This window comes from Mobula birostris, chromosome 10, assembly GCF_030028105.1.
Source record: "Mobula birostris isolate sMobBir1 chromosome 10, sMobBir1.hap1, whole genome shotgun sequence".
Lineage (NCBI taxonomy): Eukaryota > Metazoa > Chordata > Chondrichthyes > Myliobatiformes > Myliobatidae > Mobula > Mobula birostris.
Window position 1 is genome coordinate 73041826 of NC_092379.1, and position 19490 is coordinate 73061315.

Consider the following 19490-nt stretch of genomic DNA (forward strand, 5'->3'; position numbering starts at 1 on the left):
CTGTGGAGAAAACACAAGTTTAGATAAGGAACGTTTGCATGTTTACTTCACATGACCACACAAATTTCCAAAGGACATCACTCAACAAACTGTTGTAATATAGGAAATGAGAGCGTCAATCTATGGTAGAAATTTGATGACTATCAAAATTTAAATGATGTTAGCATCCAAGGGATAAATAATGACCAGTACACTGATGAAAACAATGTTGCTCTTTGAAAAGTACCGCGAGATCATTTCCTCTGCACTGGCTACCAGCACCTTGGCTCACAAGTCTTAGCCGTCTAGAACTGTCCAGGTATGAGTGTACCTGTAGATCTCAGAAGGTTTACCCCATGTCTCATCCAAAATAGCATCACATTCAGAGTACTAGTGCACAAGAGATCAGCTTGAGTTATTGAGCTTAAGTCTACAGAGTGCAACTTTAAAATGAACTTCAGACCCAGACAAAAATGTTAATAATTTACTCACAGTTGACGAGCTTAAACGTATACAGCTAGGGAGCATTACAACTGGACCAATCCACACCCTGCCAGATGTATTACAAAATCAATGCAATAACAGTAAATAAGCTGAGTGGCGCAACCCTTTGAAGATATCATCAGCCAGACAATCTATCTTGTTCCCCCACATTCAACCCCTCCTGCTCCATCTCCCTGAATTCAACTTATGCCCAGGCTATCTCTGCATCCACACCCTTATCTGACTCTATTTCCCATTAGTAGCATATATGAGAGACCAGAGAATACTCAAAATGAGTACAACTGCAGGCGCTCAAATCTTGAAACAAGAACAGAAAATGCTGCAAAAATGCAGTTGGTTAAGTAGAGCCTGTGGAATGAGATACCAGTTCAGGTCAGGACCCCTTCCTCAGAACTGGGGGAAGAGTTGTAAGGGGGGAGAATTCTATTTTAAAGCAGAACTCTGGAAAGGAATGAAATGCTTGACAAACAACACGATGAGGATTCCTGAAAAGAGAGGGCTGACCATGAGGAAGGCAATTCACCCCATGGCTCCTTCCCTCATAACCAGAGGTAATGCAACACCGTTTTTCTTTCCAAAGAAACCATTCCAGGTGAATGTGATTCTTCTGCACTTTTCTCAATCTACTGTACTGCATTCAGTGTTCACAACATGGTCTTCTCTATGCTGGAATTCCCAATCCCACTCTGACCTGTCTACTTGCAGCCTCTTCCACAGCCACAGTGAGGCCCAGTGCAAACTAGAGGAATAATGTCTTATTTTTCTGAGCACGTTGCAACCTCCTAAAATGAACACTGAATTGCTCTCTCGTCATATCACAATAATAAACCCCCCCACCAACTCTGCATTCAAAACTGACACACATCCACTCTCCCCTAGTTCTGAGAAAGGGTTCCTGACCCCAAACATTGACTGGTTTCCCTTTTCAAAGATGCTGCCTGAATGATTGAGTTCCTTCAGCATCTCTGTTTTTTAGTTCTGAGTACACTGAAGATTGATGCAATGTCCAATAGTGTAACATACCCGAGTAAGAAGTTTCCAGCCGTGGTGGTTGCTGCTGGTTGTGCTGGAAAGCTAAAACCAGTGGATGAAGTTGCCCCTGCAGTTGGCGTAGCGAATGAGAACATATTGGCATTTGGGGCCGAGGTGGTGGCAGCTGCAGTGGCTGCTGACTGCTGAGCTGTTGAAAAGCCGAAGCCTCCTTGAGCACCTCCTGCATTGGTGCCGAAAGAAAATCCACCTGTGCCACCCGCAGTGGTCTTCTGTGTTGCAAATGTGAAGCTTCCAGATGGGTTTGTGAAATTAAAGGTCATTTTGAAACCTGAAGATAAAGCAATGAAATCCGGAACAGATAGTTACCTTCTTTGCACTTTTGAAATGAGAGAACAGGAAGTACCCTTATACACAATGCTCACGTGCCAAATCTCAGATGTTCTCCACAAGCCTCAACAACAAAAACCACTATTTCTTTCCAACCAAAGCCGACCTCTCTTTCCTCTACAATGCATTTCATCCTGATACTCACTTCACAATTGGTGGTCCACATTGGATTCTGCATGGCCTCCACTTCTTCACCTCTAGTTCTGAACTGACAGTCATTTCAGTGGGTGCCACAGCTTGTTAACTTGCTGCCTCATAACTCCATTGTCCCTGGTTTAATAGCAACTATGGGTGCAGTCAATGTAGAATTTGCATGCTCTTCCTGTGCCTATTTGATTTCTTTTCTGGGTGCTCTAGTTTCCTCCAAAGATGTGCAGACTAATCAGTGACTAGAAATTGCCCTACTGTTTGGGTGAGTGGAGATTCCAGAGAGGCTTGATGGGAAATGCAAGACTAAAATTGGGATTAATATATATAGGTGGTTGATGGCCACATGCTGTCTCAGTGGGCCAAAAAATCTGTTTATTATATTACTTTATGATGTGGTTACCAGTGACTGCGATTCAATCTGATCTACTTGGAAAGAGATCCAAATGTGAAAAGAGGAAAAATACGAGTTTAATGTATTAATCTGAAACAATCTTGGTTTAGACATAAAGATTCAGAATCATTTTTGGTGGGAATATGAAATAAGAGAGAAAATATAATTCAAATGGGAAAATCTGCAGATGCTGGAGAGCCAAGCAAAACACACAAGATGCTGGAGGAACTCAGGAGGCAAGGCAGCATCTATGGAAAAGAGTAAGCAGCTGATGTTTCAGTCCGAGACCCTTCATCAGGACTGGAAAATAAAAGGTGAGAAGTCAGAATAAGAAGGTGGGAGGAGGGGAGGAAGAAGTACAAGGTGGCAGGTGATAGGTGAAACTGGTAGAGGGGGCGGTAAAAGTAAAGAGATGGGAAGTTGATTGGTGAAGAAGATAAAGGGCTGGAGAAGGGGGAATCTGATAGGACAGGGTAGAAGACCATGGAAAAAAGGAAAGGTCAAGGAGCACCAGAGGAAGGTGATGGGCAGGTAAGGAGCAAAGGTGACAAAGGGAAATGGAAATGGGAAATGGTGAGGGTGAAGGGGTGAGCGTTAGCAGAAGTTCAAGAAATCGACATTCATACCATCAGGTTGAAGGCTACTGCTGCTGTACAAGGTGCTGCTCCTCCAACCTGAGTGTGGTCTCATTGCAGCAGTAGAGGAGGACACATACTGACATATCGGAATGGGAAGTAGAATTGAAATGGGTGGGTGGCCACTGGGAGATCCCACTTTTTCTGGCAGATGGAGCATAGGTGCTCAGTAAAGTGGTCTCCCAATCTACGTCAGGACTCATCGATATACACTGGGAGCACAGGACACAGTATATGGCCGTTCCAAGAAAGAATAATTGTTTGGAGTACCTTATCATTTGAAGATCATTTCACGACATAGCTGAACTGCTGAATCACCATCCCTACAACCTGTGTACAATCCTCATTTCTGGTGCTGTCTGTCTGAAGTCGGCACATTCTCCCAATTTTGATATGGGTTTCCTTCCACATCTAAATGGTGTGCAGGTTAATATGCCACTGTAAAATTTCCCCATAATATGTGGGCAGCACTGATGGGAATATGAAGAGAGTAGATTAAAGGGAAAATTAATGGGGGGAAAGAACTGCTCTCCGTGAGACAGCAAGATTCTGATAGGCTGGAAAGGTCTGTCATATCAAAAGGAAATATAATATTCCATGTAGGAGAGGAAATATAAGGAAGAAGTGAGAATATGCAGGTAACCAAACTGTGACTAGTGCTCTCCCTCCCGTCACCACCTATATTGAAGCTTCGCTCGATGCCTGAAGAACCAGTTCTGTATTTAGATCTACCCCAGGGATCTGTGGTAGCAGAGACGCCGGGTATATATATATATTTAACGTCAGGATGGACAGATTGGACAGGAAAATCGTTTTAAATATCGATGTACCACCCCACATCAAACGTCCCAGAGACCGGATGGCTCCTTCGCATCAACCCCGGATCCGGATCTGGGTCAGGCCTGGCCTCCCCTCCCCCTCCTTCCAACTTGGCTCGTCCTACCGAACCAAGGCCTCATTTCTCCAGCAACTGCCCCCCACACCCCCGAAAGACCAGGGACTCAGTCCCCTCCACCCTGGCGCTTCCTCCTCCTTGAGGCGCTCCCTCCATTCACCTCGAGCTTCTGTTCGCCTCCTTCCATCCGGGTCCTACTGCCATGCGTCAGCGCGCGACGCAAAGTCCCAGAGGGCAGCCCCGATGAGCGCCTGGGTATATTTCAGGTCATTTTAAATGTCGTGGCCTGTAACATTTGAGGAATTTCATGATTATTATTACAACGAATGTTAGTATTTCTCTCGGCCCAGCGGAAGGCATGGTTATTTTCGGCCGGGGTGGGCACAGCCCAGACGTGGAACGTCGCAGATAGAGGTGCTCACTATTGGTTAAATGTGCCGAGATTCCAGTACACGATTGGGTGCTTCAACTGTCTGTCAACATCCTCCCGCTGCTCGCTTGTTTACTGTTGTCATGGAGACTGCGCTGAGCGAGGCGAGTTAAGGAGCCTGGAGAGGGTGAGGGTGATGTGCGGCTGAGGCTGAGGGGAGGGAGGAGAGAGGGCGAGGAAGGGAGAGGAGGATGAGGGGCAGGAGGAAGTGGGTACCGGAGTGGATGATCCAGGAGTGGTGGGTGAACCGGGGAAAGGGCGGCGGGAGATTGGAGGGAAGGGTCAGGGATGTGAGGGAGATGAGAGAGGTGAACGTTGGAGGAGCTCGGGCAAGGAGAAGAGAGGTATTAGGAGATGTAGAATTGGTCAGGGGAGAGCAGGAGAAGTGAAGAGCTACAGATGAAGCGGAATCTATTGAAGTGCCTAAACTATAAACTATAGATAAATAATCTGGAATTAAGACAATATAATTACATACAATACCGAGCAAGGAAATTAGTCCCAGTGATTATGCTCCACGTGTGCTTCACCATATCCTTACTGGTCTGTTTCTATGACATAACCCACTATCTTCTTCTTTCTCATATGCTCGTCCCGGCTCCCCTTAAATTTACAGCTTTACATTCTCACTGAAAAACAGAAAATGCTGGAAACACTCAGTGGGTCTGGCAGCATCTGTGGAGAGATAAAAGAGTCAAGAGCTCATACCATGAAAAAATGCGGCCTGACCTGCTGAGTGTTTCCAATATTTTATAATTTTGTTTCAGATTCACAGCATCTGCATTTTTTGATTTTCATCCACGTTTACACTACTCTATGGTGGATACAAATTTCTTCTGAATTTCCTGTTGGCTTATTGATGACCATCTTATATTGTTGGCCTCAAGTAATACTCCTTTCCACATATGGAAACATTTTTTCTGCAATTACCCTGTCAAAACAGTTCATAAGAAAATATCTGAGGATATATTTGATGAGATATAAAGATCTCCACTTCAGCATTTCTATCCTTTCCTCAGATGTATATGCTTAAATTTCTTATGTCAATATAAATCTCTGCTTCTTCTCTTTTGTCTCTGCATTCTCTTTTATAACATTGGGACTGGAATGTGACTTTGATACATGTTTGCATTTATAAAGTTATAGAGAGATACAGCAAAAAAAGTCTATTCCACACTAACTACCAACCATCGTTTTACACTAATCCTATATTAATCCCATTCTCCCTACATTCTAGCAACTTTCAAGTATCTACCATTCACCCATATTTTAGGGGCAATTTACATGGCCACTAAACCTACCAACTTGCATGTCTTTGGGATTTGGGGGGGGAACTGGAGCACCTTGAGTAAATCTCACATGGTCACAGGCGAGAACATGCAAATGCCACACAGGCAATACCTGAGGTCAAGATTAAATTCAGGTGTCTGTCACTGTGAGGCAGAATCATAACCAGGTTTGACATCACCGACTTATGTCACTAAATTTGTTGTTTTGCATCAACAGTACAATGCAATACATAATTAAAAAACTATAAATTACAATAAGATATATATACTGAAAATAAATTTTAATTTGTAAGTAGAGCAAAAAATAGTGAGGTAGTGTACTGTACATGGTTTCATTGTTCATTCAGAAATCTGATGGCAGAGGGGAAGAAACAGTTCTTGAAACAAGGAGTGTGTGTCTTCAGGCTCCTGTACCTCCTCCTTGATATTATCAATGAGAAAACGGCATGTGTTGGGTGATGGAGGTCCTTAATCGTGGATGCTGCCTTTTTGAGGCATTGTTTTGTGGAGATTGCCTCAATGCTGGTGCCCATAATGGAGCTGGCTGAATTTACAACTTCCTGCAGCTTTTTCCGATCCTGTGCAGTGGCCCCTTCATACCCGCTGGTGATGCAACCAGTTAGAATGCTCCGCATGGTACATCCGTAGAAATTTGTGAGAGTCTTTCATGAGTATCAAATCTCCTCGCACTCCTAATGAAATGTAGCAGCTCTACTTTTCAAACATTTCCCTCTGGAAATAAACATTTATGTCTTTTCATTTTCCTTGCCAATCTATGGCTCAGCCTTGGGATATAATAGCAGATCGTTTAAAGATTATAATATGATAAAGCAGAATACATATTCCGTACACTGAATAAGAAAGAATGTTTGCACCGTGGAAGCAGTTCAGGGAAGGGTTAAAGCCTAGATTCAGTGGAGTTTAGAAGACTAAGAGTCTTATTGAAGATTCTGAGGGAATTATGTAAGGTCAATGCTGAAAGGGTTTTTCTTCTTGAAGGGATCCACATATGGGCATCTGGTTTCAGAATATGTTATTAGTCATTTAAAATAGAAATTAGGAGGAATTTCTTCTTTCAGGCAATCTCAAATCTTTGGAATTTTTTACATTAAAAAGCTAAGAGGGCTAAACTATTCAAGGTTTGATAGATTATTGCTCAGCAAGGAAATCAAGGTTATGTAGAATGACCAGAAAGAAGGATCTGAAATCAAGAACCAATCTTATTGAATGGTGGAGCTGATCTGAGTGGCAGTCTGGTCTACTCCTGCTCTTATTTTTCATGTTCATATGTATTTGTACTCCAAACAGGGACATTAAGATCAACACGGTACCAGAATGGATTTCTCATTTTCTGTTAACCAACTGCAAGCTTTGTCAAATCTACTTACACCTGCAGAACAAGAGGAAGAAGACCTGGAAGAACAGGTAAGTTTCAATAGTATCAGAAACTCAGGTTAGTAGACAAAATATCAAAGATCCATGTTTTCTTAAAATTTAGAATTTGAAGTTTGTTTCCACCTTTCAAAAGGCAGGTGTTTGTCAAACTTTATATTTACATTATATGATTTGAAACCATGATCTAACAGTTTACAAGACCCCTGTGCCCCCATAAATCACACTGAAATGTGTATAATTCATTTGAAAGTATGTAATGCCAATTTGATATCTCTTATTTTTTGTTATTATGAAACACCGCATTGCATACCTCAAAAATTGAAGCTTTTGAGGATTGCCATTCAATCCAAAACCCTTTTAATTAGATCTAACATTTCGTCTCACTGGGCCCTTCAATATTTCAAGAAATACAAATATGAGACATGTAATACCTACAAGTGTAATAAATAAAACCTGCAGACTCTCTTGTTGCATGAAAAGTAGATCTCAGATCACACTGCAGTACCTGCCTAGACTCCATAGTCAGGTCAGGATTAGGCCTGAAGCCACAATGTTAACATCTAGAGATACTTCCGTTGTTCTTCCTGTAACATCTTTATTAGCATTATTGCTTCTCAACTCAAATAATTTCCTAGAACTTCTGTTCAGACTTCCTAAATAACACTTAGTCTAGTTTCCCTGTCTCCCTGTGTACGTTATGATAGAATGTGGAGTGTAACTATAATAAGATTACAAAGTTTTGGCAATGTTGTCGAACTTCTCCCCACAACGCCTTCCAGGTTCCACCACCCACACGACCAGGGCAATTTATAGTGACCGCAGGGAGGAAACCCACGCAGTCATAGGGAGGAGATGCAAGCACCACACAAACAGCACTTGAGGTCAGAAATGAATTTGGATATGTGTTGCTGCAAGACAGCAGTTCTAATAGCAGTGCCACAGTGCCAGCCACACAAAGTATCTAAGTAAACTCTTATCACGTGGGCAAGAAAAGGATCAGAAACCTGTGGGCTTTAGACAGCAGAAGATACAGATTTAAACAATGAAAGGTAGAGGCTGCAGATTGAGCTTCTTCTGTTTAGTTTTGTTTCAAGAACTCAGGTTAATCAAGAGTGGGGGGAAGAGGAAAAAGTGTACATTAAGAAGAGAAGACTGGGGAGAATCTGTACCTTCAGCAGATGGGAAAAAAGAATTTATGTCTTCGGGAGAGTGTGGTGGTAGAAAGCCTGCACATTCAGCAAAGGGGAAAAAGTTTATAACTTCCAAGTAGGAGATGTGTGTTAGGAAAATGAATCAGCAAAATAGAGAGCATTAGCACATTCAGAGGAGAGGGTCAGCACATAGATAGAGAGAGAAATAAGGTATAGCAAATAGATTTTAGGGAGTCAGACAGAAATTTGAATAGCAGGACCTCCAGGATAGTAATCTCAGGGTCTGCCACAGGGTTGTGAGATTAGAAATAAAAAGACAGGACAGCTAAATGTGTGGCTAAGGAGGGATCCAGAAATTTGGGTAATGGGAATTTCTTCTGGGGCAGGGACAACCTGTAATGGTACCTTATGGTACCTCAAATGGAAGGTCTGCAATATCTTGTCAGCGTGATTTGCCAGTGCTACTCAGCAGGTTTAAGCTAATGACACAAGTGGATGTGAACCATATGGTAGTGTAGTAGGAGGGGAGAGAGAAGGATATATATACTGTACTAAATGGAGCAGATGAGTCTAGTAGGCAGAACAGACAGGAGAGGAAGGGCTGTAAGTTTAACTGCATTTACTCTATTGCAGGTAGCAGAGATGGGATTATGACATTGTGGCAGTCATGGGAATGTGGCTGAGAGAAGGGCAGGACTGGCAGCACTATTATCCCAGGTATAGTATATTCAGGTGTGACAGAGCTCTTCCAGAAGAGGAGGAGGTGTTGCACTGCTGATCAGGAAGAGCATTAAGGCAGTACTGAGAGAGCAAGTCCTCTAGGATTGGCAAGTGAAGCCATGAATTCAGAATATTGAAGTTGTATAAGATGTTGCTGAGGCCTAATTTGGAGTATTCTGTCCAGTTTAGGTCACCTACCTGCTGGAAAGATGTAAACAAGGTTAAAAGAGTACAGAGAAAATTTATGAGGATATTGCTGGGACTCAAGGACATGAGTTATAAGGAAAGATTGAATAGGTTAGGACTTCGTTCCTTGCAGCATAGAATGAAGAAAGATTTGGTAGGGGTATATAAAATTTTGGGGGTTAGAGACATAGTAAATATAAACAGACTTTTTCCATTGAGGTTGGGTGAGACGAGAACTAGGGCTCAAGGGTTAACAGTGAAAGGTTGAAATGTTTAATAGGAACATGAGGGGAAGCTTCTTCACTCAGAGGGTGCTGAGAGTGTGGAATGAGTTGCCAGCGGAAGTGGTGAACACAAGTTCGATTTCAGCGTTTAGGAGAAGTTTGGGTAAACGCATGGATTGGAGGGTATGGAGGCTATGGTCCAGGTTCAGGTCGATCAGATTAAACAAATTAATAGTTCGGCATGAACTAGATGGGCTGAATGGCCTATTTCTCTGCTGTAGTTCTCTATGACTCCTACTAGGGAGGAAACGATATAATTTTAATTCAGAGACTGAGGATGGGCAAGTGTCTATGGAGGAACCCTTTGAAGACAGTAACAATTCACTCAACTTTAAGGCAGCTGTGGAAAAGTATAAGACTGGACCTCAAGTTGAGGTCTTAAGTTAGGGTAAGGCTGACTTCTATTGTGAAAGACATGACCTGGCTAAAGTAGACTGGGGACTACTGCTGGAGGGAAAAATAACATCTAATAGAGTGAAATAGTAAGAGTTCAAAATCAACATAAGGGTAAGAAGCAAAGGTGGTGAGATTAACGAACTTTGGTTAACAAAGCAAATTGAGGGTTGATCAGACAAAAGAAAGTATTGTACATCAGGCATGGAAATTGTTATTAAGTCAGTCTTTTGAGATTACAGAGGATATAGGAGAGATTTAAGATAGCAGTTAGGAGGGCAAAAAGGGGACATGAAAAGGGCCTGATCAACAGACTGAAGAGAATACCAAAACCTTTTATAAACGTATTAGGAGCAAGAAGGTAGCTAGGGATGCCTCAGGGACCAAAAGGGAAATTCTTCTGTGAAGCCTGTTCTTTTTCTGAGGATTTTGGGGGATATATGTGATGTCCTTAACAAATACGTTGCATCACACAGGGAGAAGAGAGTGGAGATGCATTGTTGTGGAGGTGTATGTTGTTGTTCTAGATGTGTATATCAGGAAAGAGAAGTTGTTGGATATATGATATACACTCAGAAGGAGAAATCTCCAGGGCCTGATGAAATGTATTTGAGAGAGTTATGTGAAGTAAAGTTTAAAGTCAATTTATTATTAAAGTACACATATGTCACTATAAATATTCAGTAAATCCAAGAAACAGAACAGGATCAATGAAAGACTGTACCCAACAACCAATGTGCAAAAGACAACAAACTTTAAATGCAAAGAAATAAGGGAGGAGACTGTGAAAGTTTGGCAGAGGATTTTGCACCATCTTACCAAAATATTGGTGGGCAGCTCATGTTCTTCCCATTTTCAAGAAGGGCAGTATGGATAAGCCAGGAAAATGCAGGCAGTGAGTCATATATCAGTAGTAAGGAAACTGTTGAAGAATATTTTAGGATTGCAGTTTATGATCACCTGGAAAGGTAACATCTGATTGGAGGAGTCAGTATGGTTTTTATCATCAGGATGCTCTTCAATGACCATAGCTCTGCATTCAACACTATCATTACCTCAAAACTAAGCAATAAGTTCCAAGACCTAGGCCTCAATACATTGTTGTGCATCTGTATCCTCGATTTTCTCACGAACAGACCCCAGTCAATTCAGATTGGCTGCAACATCTCCTCCACAATCACCACCAGGCTGTGTGCTTCACCCCTACAGATATAGACTCCTACTCATTATGTAATTATGACTGAGAGGCTAAGTACAGCTCCAATGTCATATCTAAGTTTGCTGATGACACCACTGTCATAGGCCGAATCAAAGGTGATGACGAATCAGTATATAGGAGGGAGATTGAAAATCTGGCTGGATGATGCCTCAACAAGAGCCTCTCACTCAATGTCAGCAAAACCAAAGAGCTGATCATTGACTACAGGGGGAGGAAACTGGAGATCCATGAACCCGTCCTCATCAGGCTATCAGAATCGGAGAGAGTTAACAAATTTAAATTCCTTGGTGTTATTATTTCAGAGAATCTGTCAACGATCTAGTACTACCACAAAGAAGGCATAGCAGAGCCTCTACTTTCTGAGAAGTTTGCACAGATTTGACATGTTACTAAAACTTTGACAAACTTCTACAGATGCATGGTGGAGAGTATACTGACTGGATGCGTCACATCCTGGTACGGGAACACCAATGCCCTTGGGTGGAAAATCCTACAAAAAGTAGTGGATACAGCCCAGTCCATCAGAGATAAAGCCCTTCCCACCACTGAGCACATTTACAAGGAACGTTGTTGCAGAGAAGCAGCATCCATTTCAAGGACCCCCACCATTCAGGCCATGCTCTCTTCTTGCTGCTACCATCACAAAGATGCTCCCTTCTTGCTGCTACCACCTCAAATCCAACACCACCAAGTTTAAGAACAGTAATTAACCTTCAACCATCAGGCTCTAGAACCAGAGGAGATAAATTCACTCACCCGAACACTGAACTGATTCCACGACCAATGGACTAACTTCTAAGGAGTCTATAACTCATGTTCTCAATGTTTATTATTATTATTATTATTTTCTGCTCAAGCTGGTAAAACCTGAGGTGTGGGCACAGCCAAGTACACTCATTTCTCAATCGCTAGGACCTTTTGGACTATTTTAGTGGTGTTTAGTACTGTGGCTTTCTGAGGATTTGCAAAGATATTGCTGTGTGGCCCTAATTGTGTAATGCTATTGTGTAGTAGCTGTAGGATGTTGCCAATTGTAGATATTATTATCAGGACAATGTATACCCTGTTCATGTTCCAAAGTCTTTCAATTTCCTCTTTTAATTCAGCATATTTCTGGTGTTTTTCAAATTATTGATTTCTGTATGGTATGTGTGTTTGGAATGGCTATATCTATTAAGTAAGTTGTTCTTGTATCCCGTACTATTATATCCTGAGTTATTACGGATTGTCCTATCTGTAATAACAGATCGGTTGTGATATAATTTGTGGGACTCTGATTGTAAAACTGGATCAGGCTTGTATTTATAGTAAGGTATGGTACCTTTTATGAGTTTGTATTTTAAAGCATCATTTTGGTGAATGATGCTTGCTACTTGATTGTGCCTGTGTAAGTAATCAGACTGGGTTAAACAGCTGCAGGATCCTGTAATGTGTTGGATTGTTTCTGGCTTCTCTTGGCATTATCTACATTTATTACCTTGAATTTGTTGGTCTTTTATTATGTATTTTTGATCATTTATTTATGTTAACCACCTGGTCCTGTATTGTCATAAGGAAACCTTCGGTTTCTGGGCAGAGGTCTCCAACTCTAAACCAGGTGTTTGATGCTTCCTTATCGATATCTACTCTGCTCAAATCATGGGGATGTCTTCCATGGAGGGTCATGCTCTTCTATTGGTTAACTTTTTCTTCATTAGTGTTAATGTCTTCATTTTTTCTGGTTTGTGCTCTCATTTAAGTTTACTAGTGTATACTTTTTATCAGAATTGCATTTCTTGTGTGGAGTGCTGAATCCTTTTTCACTGATGAAAGCGTATCTTCGTAAGTTTTATCTGACGTGGAAATTTTTAATGTCTTATTCCTCTTCCCCCTTCTGTCCCAGATAGTGTTCATCTAAACGCGTTCGAGTGTACGTAGTCTTTTCTGAAATTTGTCATTTCAGTTCTTATTTTCCAGATCGGTTTCAGACCAAGGTATTATGCCAAAAGAATGTGTTAATATGGGTAGAGTGCAAGTGTTTGTTGCCTTTGTTATATTTTTACTGTTGAGCTCTGTTTCTTAAGTCTTGAAGTAAATTCTGTCAAACGTTTTCCATTCATCACAGTATGATCTATTTTTTTTGCTTGTTGATATCCCAGACACTTATATGTTTCATATTCATCCATTGGTTGTATTGTATCCTGCTGCTCTGTTTTGTATTCTGTTAGCTCCATTGCACATTTATTTATGTTTAATGTTCTCTACTTATCTAGTCCAAAGTTCATGTTTATATCTTTCGAAAATAGTTCTACTGTTCCCCCCCCCCACTTTGTAACTCTGACTCCTCATCTCTTTTCCTCCAGTCATCATGAAGGGTCCCAGCCCAAAAGTTGACTATATTCTTTTCCATAGATGCTGCCTGGCCTGCTGAGTTCCTCCAGCATTTTGTCTGTGTTGCCAGGATTTCCAGGCATCTGCAGATTTTCTCTTGTTTGTGATTGGACTACTATTTAAATTAATTACTTTATCTCTACCGATGAAGGAGCGTATAATTTCAAATCATCCATGTATAGAAGGTGTGTCAAGGTACAATTCATTTTGTTGTTTCTGATTTGATATCCATTTTTGTCTGAATCAATAAATTAGAGAGCGGTTTTAAGGCTATACAGAACTATAGTGGGCTTAGAGAATTGCCTAGGAATATTATTATAATATTATTAGTATTTTTTTTTGTATTTGCACAGTTTGTGGTCTTTTGCACATTGGTTGTTTGTCCATTTTTGTTTGTGTCACAGGTTATGTGTAGTTTTCCATTGATTCTATTGTTTTTTTTTGTATTTACTGTGATTGCCTGCAAGAAAATGAACCCAGGGTAATATGTGGTGCCATATATGTATCTTGATAGTAAATTTACTTTGAATTTTTAACTTTGTGCATGGGAAATTACAGCTCACAAATCTGATTGAGTTTCTTGAGGAGGTAACTAAGAAAACTAATTCCCCCAGTACTAATCAACAAACTCCAAACCTTGAGCCTCCGTACCTCCCTCTGCAACTGGGCCCTTCCTTCAGTTCCTCATCGGGAGACCACCGTCAGTGCGGACTGGAAATAAACTCTCCTCTTTGCTGACAACCAACACTGGCGCACCTCAAGGATGCATGTTTAGCCCACTGCTCTACTCCCTCTATACCCACGACTGTGTGACTGGGCACAGCTCAAATTCATCCATAATTTAGCAGATGACATGAGTATTGTTTGCAGAATCTCAGGTGGTGATGAGGCATGAGATTGATCAGCTGGTTGAATGCTGTTGCAACAACACCCTTGCGCTCAAAATCAGCAAGGCCAAGGAATTGATTGTGGACTTCAGGAAGAGATCAAGGAAATGCACACAATCCTTATTGAGGGATCAGCAGTGGAAAGGGTAAGCAATTTCAAGTTCCTGGGTGTCAACGTTTCTGAAGATCTATCCTCTGCCCAGCATTTTGTTGTAAACACAAAGAAGGCATGAAGGCAGCTGTACGGTATTTCATTTGCAGTTTGAGGAAACTCGAGATGTCACCAAAGACTCTCGCAAGTTTCTACACATGTACATTAAGAGCATTCTAACTGGTTACATCAAAGTGTGGTATGGAGGGGCCACTGCATAGGATCAGAAAAAGCTGCAAGAAGTTGTAAACTCAGCCATCTACTTCATGGGCACTGGCTTCCCCAGGACATCTTCAAAAGGTGATGCCTCAAAAAAATGACATTCACCATTAAAGACCCTCACCATCTAGGACATGCCCTCTTCTCATTGCTACCATCATGAAGGGGGTCTGTACAGGAGCCTTTAGTTACGCGCATACAAATTTCAGGAACAGCTTCTTCAAATTTCGTAGTTCAAAGTAAATTTATTATCAAAGTATATATATTTCAGCATATACAACTCTGAGATTCATTTCATTTTCTTGTGGGCATACTCAATAATCCTATAATTGAATTATAACATAACAGAATCCATGAAAGACCACACCAACTTGGGCATTCAACCAGTGCTCAAAAGACACAAACTCTGCAAATACAAAAATAAATAAAGAATAATTATAAATAAATAAGCAATAAATATCGAGAACATGAGATGACGAGTCCTTGAAAGTGAGTCCGTAGGTTATGGGATCATTTCAGCGATGGGGCTAGTGAGGTTGAGTGAAGTTATCCCCTTTGGTTCAAGAGCCTGATGCTTGAGAGGTAATAACTGTTCCTGAACCTTGTGTTGTGAGCTCTGAGACTCCAGTTCCTTCTTCCTGATGGCAGCAGTGAGAAGAGAGCATGTCCTGGGTGGTGGGAGTTCCTGATGATGAATACTGCCTTCCTGCGACAACATTTCGTGTAGATGTGCTCAATGGTGAGGAGGGCTTCTCCCGTGATGTACTGGGCTGTATTGACTACACTTTGTAGCATTTTTCATTCAAGAGCATTAGCGTTTCTATACCAGTCTGTAATGTCGCCAATCAACATACTCTCCACTCTACATCTATAGAAGTTTGTCAAGGTTTTAGATGCCATGCCAAATCTTTGCAAATTCCTAAGGAAGTAGAGGCACTGTGGTGCTTTCTCTGTAATTGAACTTAAGGTCTGGGCCTAGGACAGGTCTGCAGAAATAATAACGCCGAGGAATTTAAAGTTGCTGACCCTCTCCACCTCTGATCCTACTCTAAGGACTGGCTCATGGACCTCTGGTTTCCTCCTCCGGAGGACGATGATTTTCATGCTTGCAGTTGCACACAGAAGTCAGATGGCTCTGAAAAGGAAACTGAGTTGCTTTTATGCACTTTCTGAAATTATGAAAATATTTTTGAAGACTCAAATGCTTCATTCAGTAATCAACTTAAGTATATTAGGCATAACATTGCTTGTTTGTCAGAATTGTTCGCAAGGTTCGCAAGGAAATCAATCTTAAGTTGTAAAGAAATTATGTGAATCTTATCAAAGTCAAATCAGTTGTCTCCACATTTCTGTCCACATTGACCCTATTTAAGTGCAATATTGGCCAGCGTGACTTTTTCCAATTTCCGAGACTTTCTGAGTTGGAAGAGAAAGAAAGAATACCAGATGATTGTGAACTGCATAAGGGCATGTCAGAGAGATTTCAGGATTTTCCCTCTATCGAAATTCCAGAAAAGGTAATTAATCCATTTCTGAACACTCGTAACAAAGAATTAACAGGAAGGACAGAGGGAGAACTGATCTCGCTACAAAATGAATTTGACCTGAAGCCGAGGTTCGAAAAATCATATCAAGAAAGAAATCTCTGAACACTATCCTGAACTGTCAAAAAAGGTCAAGATGTTCGTTACTGCCTTTCCAACATCATCTTTATTGGAGCATGGTTTCAGTGCAGTTGACAACTACTTTCAAAGCAGAGAAACAGACTGCAGATTACTGAACATGGGGATCTGAGACTCCCTCTGAGACACATTCAGCCTGATATTGAGAAGCTGATATCACTGCACCAAATCCATCCATCTCATTGAAAGATGAAAATGCAATGAAGTAGGGAATAGTTGGACTACCAATGTATGCTCTAAAATTTTTGATGAATAAAGTTTTTACTGTAATAAAATAAATAAATGATTTTACTTGTAGCTTTAAATAGATCTGAATAAATTTTGCAATTATTTGTCACTGCTTTTAATTTGCAGTTCCTATTTTCCTTCACTACGTATCATAAATCAAAATTCTTTATAGTTTTAATGTAATGGCCGGAAAGGGAGAGTGGGGATATGGTCTGGGAGCCAAGGGGACTGTAGCCCAAAAAGTTTTGGGAACCACAATGGGGTGGGACCTAGGGGGACAAATTCATAGCTCTATGAAATTGATGATGGTTAGGGCAGCGAAGGTTCCTTGTCATCTTAAGTACATCTGGTCCGGGGGTTGAGATTCTAAATTGGAGAAAGGCCAATTTTGTTGGTATCAGAAAAGATCTGGCAAGTGCGGATCAGGACAGGTTGTTTTCTGGCAAATGTGTACTTGGTAAGTGGGAGGCCTTCAAAAGTGAAATTTTGAGGGTACAAAGCTTCCATGTGCCTGTCAGAATAAAAGGGAAAGGTAATAGGTCTAGGGAACCTTGGTTTTCAAGAGATATGAGGCCCTGGTTAAGGAAAAAAAGGAAGTGCATAACGGGTATAGGCAGGTAGAAATAACTGAGGTACTTATGGAGTATAAGAAGTACAAGAGACTCCATACACTTACGAACGAAATCAGGAGACTTAAAAGAAGGCATGAGTTTGTCCTAGCAGACATGGTGAAGGAGAATCCTTCGGATATGCTAAGAGCAAAAGGATTGCAAGGGACAAAATTGGTCCTCTGGAAGATCAGAATGGTAATCCATGCATGGAACGAAAAGAGATGGGGGAAGATTTGAAATGAATTTTTTTGCATCTGTATTTATTCAGGAAATGGGCACAGAATCTGTAGATGTGAGGCAAGGCAACAGTGAAGTCATGGAGCCTATACAGATTACAGAGAAGGTGGTATTGCCGTCTTCAGGCAAATTAGGGTGGATAAATCCCCAAGGCCTGACAAGGTATTCCCTCAGACTCTGTGAGAAGCAAGTGCAGAAATTGCAGGCGGCCTACTAGAGATATCGAAATCATCCTTAGCAACAGGTGAAGTATCAGAGGATTGGAGGATAGTTAACGTTGTTCTGCTGTTTAAGAAAAGCTCTAGGTATGAACTAGGAAATTATGGGCCAGTGAGCCTGATATCAGCAGTGGGAAAGTTATTGGAAGGTATTCTAAGGGACCGGATATATGAGTATTTGAGTAGATAGGTACTGATTAGGGTTAGTCTGCATTTTTGTATGTGGTAGGTTGTGTCTAACCAATCTTATACAGTTCTTCGAGGACGTTACCAGGAAAGTTGATGAAGGCAAGGTAGTATATGTTGTCTACATGAAATTTAGCAAAGCATTTGACAAGGTCCTACATAGTAGGTTGTTCAAGAAGGTTCAGTCGCTTGGCATTCAAGATGAGGTAGTAAATTGGATTGGATATTGGCTTTGTGGGAGAAGCCAGAGAGTGGTAGTAGATGGTTGTGTCTCTGATTGTCTGACTGGAGGCCTGTGACTCATGGAGTGCCGCATGGATTGGTGCTGGGTCCATTGTTGTTGGTCATCAATATCAGTGATCTGGATGATAATGTGGTTAAGTGGATCAGCAAATTTTTGGATGGCACCAAGATTGGGGGTGTAATGAACAGCAAGGAAGACTATCAGAGCTTGCAGTGGGATTTGGACCAACAGGGAAAATGTGCTGAAAAATGGCATATGGAATGTAATGTAAACAATGTGTGGTGTTGCACTTAAGTAGGACCAACCCGGGTGGGTCTTACACAATGAATGGTAGGGAACTGAAGAGCATGGTAGAACATAGGGATCTGGGAATACAGGTCCATAATTCGTTGAAAGTGGCATCAGAAGTAGATAGTGTCGTAAAGAAAGCTTTTGGCATGTTGGCCTTCATAAGTCAAAGTATTGAGTACAGAAGATGGGATGTTATGTTGAAGTTGTATAAGACATTGGTGAAGCCTAATTTGGAGTATTGTGTGCCGTTTTTGTCACCTACCTACAGGAAAAATGTAAATAAGGTTGAAATACAGAGAAAATTAGCCAGGATGTTAACAGGTCTGGAGCTTACTGTTACGGTTATGGATCCCACAACCCGCCTGGGTCGTAGGGACGTTGTACAGATGAACACTACACCAGTTGCCTTCATCTCACAGTTGTGGGTGCATGCCTGGATTGTGGCAAAGCTCTCTCTGGTCCACTCTGCTATGCTGTCTGCCCATTTTTTCCTCTGTCTAGCACTCTTCCTTTTCCCCTGCACCGTTCCCTGAGGAATGGTGTTTGAGAATCCACTTGATCTTGTTATGCGGCCATATCATCTCAGTTTCTTCTTCTTTACTGTGGACAATAGATCTTCATAGTGTCTCATGTTGGTGGTTCCTAATACTTCATCGTTCGAGACACGGTCTGTATAGGAGATGCCGAGAAGCCTTCTGAAGCATCTCATTTCTACTGCCTGGATCTTCTTTTGCAGTTCTGCTGTCAATGTCCATGATTTGCATGCATACAAGAAGATGGAGAGCATGAATACTTGCAGGAATTTCAAATTGGATCTGAAAGCAATGTTATTGTCTCTCCAGACTGGTTTTAGTTCAGCCAAATTTGCTGCTGTTTGGACTGTCCTTGCAAGGACTTCAGGCTTTGATCCTTCTTGGTTGATGGTGGTGTCAGGACACTTGAACCATTTGACAGTCTCTAGTTCTTGTCCACTGACTGTGATTTTTGGCATGATTTGCTCCTCACTGTTTCTCATCAGCTTCGAGGACCTGAGTTATAAGGAAAGATTGAATAGGATAGGACTTTATTCCTTGGAACGTAGAAGATTAACAGGAAATTTGATAGAGGTATACAAAATTATGAGGGTTATAGATAGGGTAAATGCAAGCAGACTTTTTCCACTGAG

The 19490-nt window shown here is 41.4% G+C and overlaps 2 protein-coding genes across 4 annotated transcripts in view; one reads left to right on the plus strand and one right to left on the minus strand.

The window, feature by feature from the left end:
• The window catches only part of nup62l (nucleoporin 62 like), a 31503-nt gene extending 27306 nt beyond the window's left edge, over positions 1-4197 (minus strand). Inside the window, exons 1-2 of one of the 2 annotated variants that reach the window (XM_072270463.1) lie at positions 4095-4197; positions 1507-1804 (exon numbers count right to left, since the gene is read on the minus strand). In XM_072270463.1, coding sequence (XP_072126564.1) covers positions 1507-1796 — 290 coding nt within the window. In that variant the 5' untranslated portion in view covers positions 1797-1804; positions 4095-4197. Of the gene's footprint in view, positions 1-1506; positions 1805-2008; positions 3888-4094 lie in introns of those variants that run through there. The other variant, XM_072270464.1, reaches the window with a different exon arrangement.
• A 244-nt stretch (positions 4198-4441) lies between these two features.
• dnaaf6 (dynein axonemal assembly factor 6) overlaps positions 4442-19490 on the plus strand; it is a 79223-nt gene continuing 64174 nt past the window's right edge. For both annotated transcript variants that reach the window (XM_072271244.1, XM_072271245.1), the window contains exons 1-2: positions 4442-4491; positions 6962-7078. In XM_072271244.1, coding sequence (XP_072127345.1) covers positions 6989-7078 — 90 coding nt within the window. In that variant the 5' untranslated portion in view covers positions 4442-4491; positions 6962-6988. The remainder of the gene's footprint in view (positions 4492-6961; positions 7079-19490) is intronic.